This window comes from Garra rufa, chromosome 19 (assembly GCF_049309525.1).
Source record: "Garra rufa chromosome 19, GarRuf1.0, whole genome shotgun sequence".
Taxonomy (NCBI): domain Eukaryota; kingdom Metazoa; phylum Chordata; class Actinopteri; order Cypriniformes; family Cyprinidae; genus Garra; species Garra rufa.
The window spans coordinates 23,788,673-23,801,098 of NC_133379.1; the positions used below are offsets into that span (position 1 = coordinate 23,788,673).

The window sequence follows — 12,426 nt, forward strand, 5'->3', positions numbered from 1 at the left end:
GCATATGGCCTACTCTACTGAAACACCTCTATATTAGGGTAACTCAGAAACTAATGAGGTCAGAGCATCAAATTTCAGTTCATTCATTTCGCTTTCTGTACACACGCCCATCTGTGGAGTTCCTCTAATGTATGTAGAATAGTTCACCCTGAAATGAACCGTTTATTCAGTCCTCATTTCGTTCCAAGCCTGTATGACTTTTTGTCTGCGTTTTGTGGAACACAAATCAAGTTATACTGAAGAATGTCCAAGCTGCTCTTTTCCATAGAATGAAAGTGAATGTTGACAACAGCTGTCGAGACAAGATTTTTAGTCAAAAACATAAATTTCTGGTTATTTTTCACATATATCTATTGAATGACTTTTACAATTTGGTAAATGGCACACAAGTTTTTTGTTTTTAAGCATGGAAACCTATCGCTATTCAAGTTAGTTGTGTTGAATAAATGAAATGAAATTTCTTTGAAACATTAACAAAATATCAAAAATGTTATAAAATGTTAAAAGTTTGAACTATGAGGGAAAATGTTCACTTTTAAGATGAACTGTCCCTTTAAATATGCAAATAGTGTTAAATCAGGAGAGTTTCCCAAAAGAGTTTACTTCAGTCTGTAGCTCCAGTAATTGTCAGAGGTGATGCAAGCCTTCATGGTGGAAGGTACATTTGCTTATCACACCTCTCCCAGATTCCTTGTGCTTTCAGTTCCTGAAATGTCTATGGTGTGTGTTTTGAATATTCTCGAATGGGCAGGTTTTCAGGCTTTTTTTAGTGAACTTTTTTCATATGACAGTTAAAACAGGTCAGTTTTGATCTTTATCTGCGATTATAGAATGCTCCGGTAAAATCCATCAGTTTGAAGTCATTATTCTTTGTGTCAAGCATATTGGTTTAGTCAAATGTAGTTTCCAGGTAGGGGTAGGCGAAAAAGTTGTCAAAAGTTTACATACACCTTGCAGAATCTGCTAAATGTTCATCATTTTACAAAATGCATGTTGTTTATTCAGTGCTGACCTAAAAAAAGATATTTCACATAAAAGACATTTACATCCACAAGAGAAAAAATAGTTGAATTAAATAATAGTTGAATAAAAATGACCCCGTTCAAAAGTTTACACACTCTTGATTCTTAATACTGTGTTGTTAACTGAATGATCCAGTTTTTTTGTTTAGTAATAGTTCATGAGTCCCTTGTTTGCCCTGAACAGTTACACTGCCCATTGTTCTTCAGAAAAATTCTTGCAGGTCCCACAAATTATATTGTTTTTCAACACTTTTATGTACAGTATCTGAACCCTTTTCAACAATGACTGTATGATTTTGAGATCCATCTTTTCACACTGAGGACAGCTGAGGGACTCTTATGCAACTATTACAGAAGGTTCAAACGCTCACTGATGCTTCAGAAATATTGTTTATATTAAGAGCAGGGGTGAAAACTTTTGAACAGAATGAAGATGTGTACATACAATATCATATTTCATTTAGTACTGCCTTTCAGAAGCTACAGAATATACTTAAATGTCTTCCAGAAGGCAAAATAAGTAACATTTACCCTGATCCATATCATCATTTTTTTCAGGAACATAATGATTCAGTATTTTATCACAATTCTTTGTCATATTGGTTTTACTATTTTGCAAGTTGTCTGAGTGGTACAGCCACACTATTTCCCTATTTTTAAAACAATTCCTTACGAGGTAACAAAATATAAAATAAAAAAAACAATGGCAGACATTTAGGCTAAAGTAGGCGAAGAAAAAAATCATTGATCTTAATAACAATATAAAATAAACAAAACAAACAGTTCTTTATTTTTTTCAGGTACAGTAGGCGCATTTAGCTGTAGCATTCAAGAAAATTAATAAAGGTCAAAAAAAAAAGGTCAAAGTCCAAAGTTCTTCAGTCAAGAGCAGTGAGTGATTTTATGTACATATGGTTTTGTACATGTCGCCGCAGTTCTGTTGAGTGGAGCTATAAGTCTAATGCTCGTGACGTTTTAAAATAAAATACCATCTGCACTACACCTAAACCTACCCAAAAGTATGAACAAAAGCAAATGTGATGTAAAAACGTTTTGACTTATTTTTCGATCTCTCATCTTTCAGCTCTTTCATCGTGAGTCATGTTTTTCAAAGGATTTATACCCAAGGATTATGCATCCTAAATTCAATTCCATGCCGGCTGAACTACAGAGCAAGCTGGTTATGTCCAGAAAGCGAAACATATGGAGCTGTAATCATAACTGTGTACGAAAACAATTACAAGTGCTCGCTGTTTGACCGTCTCAAGTGTTCATTTCTGTTGGAAACTGCAGTGATATGTACTTATTACTACACATTTTGCGTCTTGCATGCAGCTATTAAAGCAACAGCAGACTAATTGTACTAAACTACCTGTATCTCATGACGAATACTTACTTGTGGGAACTTTTTCACATCTAAAATACAGGCATGCCCCAATTTCCAGCCCACAGATTAAGTCCAATTACACAGAGCAATGACAGGACATCTTTTATTATTTAGATCCTGTTCAGGTTTGTAGAGCTCTTTTATTTTTACAAAGGCCACTAGACAGACTTTAGCACTAAAGTGGCATTTTTGATAAGATTAAAAACCATATTTCAGAGTATTTATGCAAATATTGTGCACACTCATCTGTGTGAGAGGGCACACATGAAATCAGCATTATGAGGCAGTGTGGATAAAACAAACCTTCTCCTGACTTTAAAATGCAGGACCTATTGGCCTTTGCTATGTACTGACAAATTATTTTTTTCTTGAATTCTTGACACTACCAGGGGGTTGGGGTTGGTTAGATATTTTTTTTTATAAACTTCTCTAATTCCCACAAAGGCTGTATTTATTTAATACAAAAATATATTCATTTTTTGTGTATTTAATTTTAATATATTTTAAATTTATTCTGTATATTGTTGGTGCTCACTGATGCTTCAGACGGAAAATGATGCATTAAGAGGCAGGGGTGTAAACTTATGAACAGAATGAAGATGTGTACATTTTCCTATTTTGCCTAAATATCATATTCTTTTTTTTTTATTTAGTACTGCCCTTTAGAAGCTACAGAAGTTTCCTAGAAGACAAAATAAGTTAAATTTACCCTGCTCTTTAAATTCAAATTCAAAAAGTTTTCAGTGAGTGTTTGAACCATCTGTAATAGTTGCATATGAGTCTCTCAGTTGTCCTCAGTGTGAAAAGATGGATCTCAAAATCATAGTCATTGTTGGAAAGGGTTCAAATACACAAAAAATGCTGAAAACCAGCATTACCTAAAGGATTTTTCTGAAGAACAGCGGCAGTTTAACTGTTCCGGACAAACAAGGGCTCATGAACAATTATCACTAAACAAAAAACACAGCTGTGGATCATTCAGGTAACAACACAGTGTTAAGAATCAAGTGTATGTAAACTTTTGTATGGGGTCAGCTGTTATTTTCTTTTGCGGACTATATGTAAGTGTCTTTTATGTGAAATCTCTTATTTATGTCAGTACTAAATAAAAAATAACATGCATTTTGTATGATCCCTCTTATTTTGTTAAAATAATTAACAGATTCTGCAAGGTGTATGTAAACTTTTGACCTCAACTGTATTTTTGGTCTTATAAATTGCTCTATAAATTATAATCGCCATCTGCCACTGTCTGGCAATAGCAGATAGCAAATTGTGACTTGCTGCTTGCTAACATTGGCTGCTTAAGGGGACAGCTTACTTGTTTTCCACTTCATGAAAATTATGCAGTGCGCCATTAAAAAGTTTAAGATGAGTCTGTACTATCAGCTCTCATTATCATCAAGCTACTTGTGTCCCACGAGCCCTATTTTGTGCTATAGCTTTGAACAGCCTTAACGCTACCCCATTATAAGACGGTGTGATGTAATAGACTGCAAAGCCAGACAGGACCCCTGCTGTTAGATTGAAATATCTCTGTTTCCGCTGTGTCTTGGTGAAGCTCACTGTTCGCTCACGGTTTTTCTTTTTATTTCTGCCTGAAGTGCAGCACAGACTCCTAAAAGGCAGACTGTCTGCGTTCAGTACGTCCTGACATTTCACTCAGCTCGGTTAAAGTATGTCCCCATTGTGTCAGGCCAGATCAGCTGAGCCCAAACTCTGAGCTGGGTATTCACCATGCAGTTTTTCCTGTCTTTTATTATTTTTTTCATCAGTTTGTGTGATATGATCCCATTGATATCTTTCACTACTTATGCTTTGACAAATAAATTGGCATTCAAGCAGGCTGCAGGTGTAACCTGTAGAAATTTAGGCTGTGCTAGCTGTCATATTTTTGTTTAAATTTGGTGTGGTCACAAGTACGTTATGTTCAAAAAATAACAAAAATCACTGCCTTTCCCTGCAGCGTTGACGTTCATGCTTGCACGTGCTTTCTACAACTAACTCCATGTGAAGCTGTCACGTGGGTAATCTCAGAGACAACATGCTCAAATTCAACACCTGATTCATTCATATCTCCAAATCGTCTTGCTGTATCTCTCACTCCGCCTCTAACTAGGATTGAAAACGCTGTTGTCAGCTGGGAAGGCTCTGATATGGAGTGATTTCTATGGAGAAGACTGTACAAAGTTCAGTCTCTGAGTTTACAGGCGTAACAGGAAGGACTGAGGTGTCTTTTTCACAGTGCTGTACTCAATTGAGCACAGTACAGTACAGCACAGTAATTCTCTTTGTGTGACATTAAACTAAACTATTTTATATTTCCCTTTTTTTTTTAATGAGAAGTTAAAAAATGTTACATATTTTAAAGGGTTAGTTCACCTAAAAATAAAAATAGATCATTATTTACTCATCCTCAAGCAGTCCTAGATGTATATGACTTCCTTCTTTCAGACAAATCCAATCGGAGTTATATTAAAAAATGTCCTGGCTCTTTCAAGCTTTATCATAGCAATAGGCGGGTGTTTCTTTTCAACAGGTCAAAAGTCCAATAAAGCGCATACATCCATAATAAAAAGTGCCTCACATGGCTCTGGGGGGTGAAAAAAAGCCTCCTGTGGTGGATCGATGTGTTTCTGTAGGAAAATGTTCACATTTAAAACATATTAACCACTTTAACCTAGCTTGCGCTCACTGTTGTACATGGAAGAAGCTTTGGGCAGATGGCGTAGGACATATGTGTTGCGAATGCGCCGCTCAGAAATGACGAACGCGAAGGCACAATTGGAGAGATCAAAACAAAACAACAGTCGTGAATTAGAAGTACAAAATGAGGATTTGTAAAGAAGAATGTCTGAGGATTTTGATATAAGCCAAGAGGAGACTACTTTTCCTTTGCTGAAGTAAGAAAACTTTGCTTCCTTTGCTCCTGTAAACAAACGTTGGTTTTCGCGAGACTCACAGATGCACGCGCAACACATACGTCCTACGTCGTCCTCCCAGAATGGCTTTTGTGTACAACAGTGAGCGCAAGCTAGATTAAAGTGATTATTACGTTTTAAATATGGATATATTTTTCTCACAAAAACAAAAGGGCTTTATTCACACCCCAGAGTAGGCATGGGATGATAACCGGTTTCAAGGTTTACCGCGGTTTGAAAAAGTCACGGTTTCAAAACCGCAAACAAAAAAAGTTATACCGTTCCTACGATATGTGCATTTTTTGTGTCGTCAAAGTGAAGCGCAGGACTCTACTAGGTTGTGTGTGTGTGCGTACCTGCAGCGAAAACAATGCAGCCCCTCCTCCAGCGGTTGGTGCTGCAGGCGCGTGTCTGTGATTGTGCACGTACGCCACAGTCAGTGAGACTCAGCGGTAATATAAGTTCAGGATGGCCAAAGGAGGTGAACCCCCACAAAACAGTGTGGGGAATAGCAGACTATATGTACTAACGTTACGTTTCTGTGATTGAACATTAGTACAACAAGTTAAAGTGAAATCACGTCTTTGCTTTTAAGCCTTCAGTCACGCTAAAGGTGCAGTGTGTAGGTTTTGCGGCATCTAGTGGCGAGATTGTGAATTGCAACAGTCCACCTCTCACCCCTCCCTTTACAGAACTACGGAAGCCCATACAGGATTAGAATCTCGCCGTTTTTGACAGCAACGAATAGTGAGATTTCTTGTAAAATGTAATTTAAGGAATTATATTTACTTAATCATTTAACAAAACTATGTTATTGTGAATATTACTATTACTTGTTCATCATTGTGTCTGTGTTTTTTTTCCCAAGCTGATAATTCTAAGTAAATAAAGACATAATTCTTCATTAAGGTCTTTATGCACCCCTGAAAACATATTTATTGCACCTCTGTCTAGAGATCATCTTAAATATTACACAGTGCACCTTTAACATCTTTTCAAATTCACGGCTTTAAAAAAAAAAAAAAAAAAAAAACCTTGCTGGCTCTCACGTGTCTTTGAGTATTTGTTTATTTTTGGAACTGTCACTAATGGTCATATTTTTGCTTTGATCAGTGATTGCATTTTTTCCATTTAAAAGGATTTGTTTTTGAACATTTTATTTTGTTGATTATTGTTGAGCTGCAGGCTTAGGCTCACACAAGTGACTGAAATTTAATTTAATTAAGAAGATATAATTATTTATTTTAATTATTTTGCCTGATGTTCCATGTTACAAAATGTTCTAAATGTTTCCTAAAATAAATTATACTGTGTTGAGTAAAAAAAAAAAAAAAAACTTTTTTACCCAGACATTTAAATATAACATTGTAGAGCAGTAATTACAATACCGTGATACCGTGAAACCGTGATATTTTTATCCAAGGTTATCATACCGTCAGAATCTTATACTGGCCCATGCCTACCCCAGAGCCGCGTGAGGCACTTTTTATTATGGATGGATGCACTTTATTGGACTTGTTTTGACCTGTTGAAGGGAAACATCCACCTATTGCCATGATGACGCTTGAAAGAGCCAGGATATTTTTTTTATATAATTCCAATTGGATTTGTATGAAAGGAGGAGGGTCATATACGCCTAGGATGGCTTGAGGGTGAGTAAATAATGGGCTAATTTTTATTTTTGGGTGTACTATGCCTTTAACTGTTAATGAGTAATAATCACACCACTGTGCCAGCAAATAGCAATGTCAAAAACTATTTATTTTGAATTTTTGGTATGTTTTTAAAAAGATCTGTCTATATTTGTACCATATATTATTTATATTACAAAGTTCTTTTTAATTTGCCTTTATTATGCATGCTTGCTCTTTAAAATTTAGATAATCTAACACTCTCTTTAAAATCCTTTAATCTTTAAAGGACACTAATAATTTAATAACACTGTTAAATGTGATCTTTATCAAATCTTAGAATTAACATCCATATATATATATATATATATATATATATATATATATATGAGTAATGGCTAAATTCACTTGCATTTGCAGCTTTAAAGGGAACCCCGGGTATTAAAATTTGTATGGGTTAATATAACATAAATTTTGTCTCTTACTGAAATATGTAGTAGAAAACCCATGATTACATTATTGAAAAAATCCACATTGTTTTACACATGTTTTGAACTATGGGGGGTGCCATTATTTCAATGTCAAATAGTTGTACTCTGTGAGCTACTGTTGCTACAACCAGGAAAATAAAATACTGATACAATGACCACAGCTACTGAAAGAGCAAAAGCTTAAACCAAATGCCATACCATCAACTTTTCCACACAAGGATTCCAAATATCCCAGAATATTGAGTGAAATCCATGCTGTGAAACTCTTTTAGTGGCAAGCGTCTGCATGTTTACATCCTGCCAGGATGGGATCCAGAATTTCTCTGTGGTCTACAAAAAGCCTCGAAGCCATCAGGACTGAAGTGGAGAGAACACAGACGCAGGTCTTTAGGAAGTTTTATTTATTTGTTATGTAGCATCATGTCAGTATTTCATTTTCAGAGTTGTGTTGAGGTAAAAATGGCAACAGGTAGCACCAGTAGCTCACAGAGTGCAACCATTTCAGGTTGTCAAAAAAATTGACACTACCCCCCCCCCCCCCATGGTCAAAAATATGTATAAAACGGTGTGGAAATATATGTGACCCTGGACCACAAAACCAGTAAGGTTAAATTTTACAAAACTGAGATGTATATATAATATGAAAGCTCAGTAAATAAGCTTTCTATTGATGTATGGTATGTTAGGATAGGACAATATTTGGCCGAGATACATCTATTTGAAAATCTGGAATCTGAGGGTGCAAAAAAATCAAAATCCTGAGAAAATCACCTTTAAAGTTGTCCAAATTAAGTTCTTAACAATGCATATTACTAATCAAAAATTACATTTTGATACATTTACAGTAGGAATTTTACAAAAAATCTTCATGGAACATGATCTTTACTTAATTTCCTAATGATTTTTTGGCATAAAAGAAAAATCAATAATTTTGACCCATGCAATGTATTTTTGGTTATTGCTACAAACATACCCCAGCGACTTAAGACTGGTTTTGTGGTCCAGGGTCACATATTTCAATAAGAGGCATAATTTATGTCATAACAAGGAAGTAATTTTAGGCTTGTTGGTGTCAACTAGCATATTAAAATTGATCCAGTGTTATAGGTGAAGTGACAACTGAACATTTTGTCATCATTTACTCACCCTATGTTGTTTTAAACCTGTATTTCTTTCTTCTGTGGACACAAGAACGCTAATTTTAACTGTTGACTTCCGTTCTATGGAATGACACAGGGAACATAGAATTTTCATTTTTGGGTCAAATATTCCTTATATTTTCCATAAGTAACAGTGTTTGATAACAGTGTTTGACTGGTTGCTGCTTAATTTGAGGGCATGAATTATTAGTTAAGAATCTATTAAAGCTGATCATACAGAGTTGTGGTGGATTTAGCGACTGAATGTGCTTCTAATAAACTCACAGCTTTTTAAGCAGCTTAGTTTCTTTTGTGGATTTTTTTGAAGGTCGAGTGCAGCGTTCTTTACACAGCGGAAACTGACTTCTAACTGCCTTCAGGAGAGATAACAGCTCTCTCATTACATACTCTAAGTTTAAGCCTTTAGCTCACTTTCAATTTATCACCAACACACAAACGCTGAGACACTGAGCATCACTAGGAGCAGAAGACAAAAATGTTTATCATTTAGTGGTGCACTATTTTTCTTTGATTCATGACTGTCTTACTTTCTCTAATATCTTGGCTAAAGCTCTAGGCTGACAGGAAGAGAATCCATCTCCATTAGTTCTTTAGCTGGGTACTGCAGATGTCTCTCTGCGTCACAGTGGCAAACTTGTCCAGCAGCTACCAATATATTAACTCCAGGAGCGTTTCCTAAGAGGAGGCAGTGCCTCCTCAAAATATTGGATAAGAAAAAAATCATAGTACAGAAAGAAAACATTAAAAAGTGTATAAATCACTTGTTTTTCTAAAGAAACATTCTTTAACAGTGACACCAGCAGGTAAAGTTACAGCGGGAGTCTGCATCTCTCGCCTTCCCTGACCTTATTTAGTTTTAACAGACCCCCTAAAGCGTGTGGTGAGTTTGGTGGGGGGTAATTGAGAATGAATGATGGAAAGTCACATGAGAGGAGGCAATGCCTCCATTGTGATATGATTAGATATGACTGGTTATGATCAGCTCTGATTGGTTCCCTCCTCTTGTGTTTGTGTGCATTCTATATTCACAAATCAGTCTGAATGAACAATATAATGCCATTACTGACTAATGACTAATTTAAAAAGTAAGTAAACAAGACCTAAAATGGCCTGAAAACCTGATCTGTGGAAGTTTTAGGTGAGTGATACATCGAGTAGTTGGTTCAAACATATCAGATTGTCTGATTTGAGTAATTTTCTTCTCTAAATAACTTGGAGCAGCATTTTATTTGAAGGATATGGCAAATTCCACAAATATAGTTTGCATTCACCCTACTGCGGTTCAGTTTATCTCTTTTCTCTTCTGCCTGTACTGCTGATACTCCAATTATAAACAGAATCTGCTGATAAAAGCATTGAGGCTCTTCTGTGTTTAGCTTTATTCAGTTTAGTCTGTTCCTTGCTGGGAAGATGGATGACCACTTGGGTTGTGTTTTCTGGCATAAGAAAAATCATGATTGTATGTTCATATTACATTGATAGACACAGTTGTGTTGTTTTGATATGTGTTGATTGAGACTTATGGTTTTAAAATTGGTTTTCTTCTGTGTTTCAGTACACCCGGGTTTGGATCCCTGACCCAGAGGATGTCTGGAAGTCGGCTGAAATCATCAAGGATTATAAGGAGGGAGACAAAGTGCTTCATCTCAAATTAGAAGATGAATCGGTAAGCAAATCCTCCCCTTTATCATTCACCAATAAATAAAATATTAGGAACCATCTTGTTTGTCGTTGTGGAAAATTATTCAAAGAATAAATATGACGCTGGACCATAAAACCAGTCATAAGGGTCAATTTTTTTTTTATTAATACATCTGAAAAATGAATGAATAAGCTTTTAATTGATGTATGTTTGTTAGGATATGACACTATTTGAAATCAGGAATCTGAGGGTGCAAAAAAAATCTAAATATTGAGAAAATCGCCTTTAAAGTTGTCCAAATGAAGTTCTTAGCAATGCATATTACTAATCAAAAAGAAGTTTTGATATATATACTGTAGGAAATGTATGAAATATCTTCATGGAACATGATCTTTACTTAATATCCTGATGATTTTTGGCATAAAATAAAAATGTATCTTTGACTATTGCTAAAAATATACCCATGCTACTTATACCCATGTTTTGTGGTCCGGGGTCACAACTGTGTTAAAATGCTGTATTTTTATTGCAGTCTTTTTATAAAAATATATTTTTAGATGAATTTTCATAGATTCTAATCAAAAGTCTGGGAGAACAAGAGTAAAACAAAACAACAATAGAAAACGCGTTTAAAACATGGCTACAGGTTTGCAAGAAATTTTTATTTGACCTTGATATACAAATAGAAAAATGTGCCCAAAGTTGACAAAATTGGCAAAAAAAAAAAAATATTTCCCCTCTTCAGACTACAAAACAACTGTCGTAAACTTTTAAGTGAATTAAGCAAAACTGAACAAAACTGAGCTTAGAATCTAAGTCATGACACAGCAGTTGTAAACAAAACCAAATCCTGTTGCTTCCTGCATTAGTTTGGATTTCACCGTACTGAGGAAAGTGTGTCTTATGAATCATTAATCATATTTTGGTGTCTAAGAAGCGCAGGTCCTGAGAGGGTAGGTTGTACGCCATGTTCTCGAGTGTATTATCAAAAACAATGTTGGGGAAACCTGAATAAACCAGTAGATGAAATTAAAATCAGCATGACTTATTGAAACTTGTGCCTGTAATGCATTACCAACACTCTCAGTCTGCCAAAAGACACTTTTCGACTGTTGAAGCCCTTGGAGTTACTTGACAATTGTGGTTTGAATGCAATCAATTTCTAATCTGTTTCTGCGTAATGGCATAACTCTTTTTTTTTTTTTTTTTTTTTTTTCCCTAGACGTTAGAATATTCAATTGGTCCCAAAGACAATCCACTTCCATTTCTTCGGAATCCTGATATTCTGGTGGGAGAAAATGACCTCACGGCTCTCAGCTACCTCCACGAGCCTGCTGTGCTCCACAACCTCAAGGTCCGCTTCCTTGAGTCCAACCACATTTACACTTACTGCGGTAAGTCTGTATGTGTGTGTGTGTGTGTGTGTGTTTTAAAGAGAGTGTTTCTGAAATGCTGGCAAATATATTGGTCATTTTGTATGTATTTTTTATAAAAATTTCCTGATCATTTACTCACCCTTACAGTATGTTATTCAAGATATTCATGTCTTTTTTTACTTAGTCGAAAAGAAATTAAGATTTTGAGAAAAACATTCCAGGATTTTACTCCGTATAGTGGACTTAGATGGGGATTAGCAGGTTGAAGGTCCAAATAGCTGTTTTAATGCAGCTTCAAAGAGATTTACATGACCCCAGTTGAAGAATGAGTCTTTTTTTTTTTTTAAATGACAATTTATGTACTTTTTAACCACAAGTGCTCGACTTCACGCATTACATGGTCACAGGGTTCGAATTACAAAGTGGCTTTCGGGGGAGCCCTATTTTCCGATCCTCCCTGACTGACTTTAACGCTTTTGGTGCATGTTCGGGCATTTAAAACAATAGGTTTACAGTAAACCTATTGTTTACTTAGGCCCCGTTTACACGAAGGAAAGACGCAGATATTTCCCTGCGGTTTGGCCTCTCATTTACACGAAAACCCCGTTTTTATCACAGAAAACGATTATTTCTAAAAACTCCGGCCAAAGTGGATAAATTTGAAAACGCCGTTTTCACGTTGTAGTGTGGACTGTGAAAACGGAGGCTTTTGAAAACGATGACGCATATTTATAGTCATGTGACGCATATTGTACCAATTCATGGGTACCAAAGACGTCACTTCCGCTATGCTCGC

At 35.7% G+C, this 12,426-nt stretch overlaps 1 protein-coding gene across 1 annotated transcript in view; it reads left to right on the forward strand.

The window, feature by feature from the left end:
• myo5b (myosin VB) overlaps positions 1–12,426 on the forward strand; it is a 72,622-nt gene that overhangs the window by 14,073 nt on the left and 46,123 nt on the right. The window contains exons 2-3 of the mRNA XM_073823991.1: positions 10,168–10,278; positions 11,477–11,648. Of these exons, the coding sequence (XP_073680092.1) occupies positions 10,168–10,278; positions 11,477–11,648 (283 nt within the window). The remainder of the gene's footprint in view (positions 1–10,167; positions 10,279–11,476; positions 11,649–12,426) is intronic.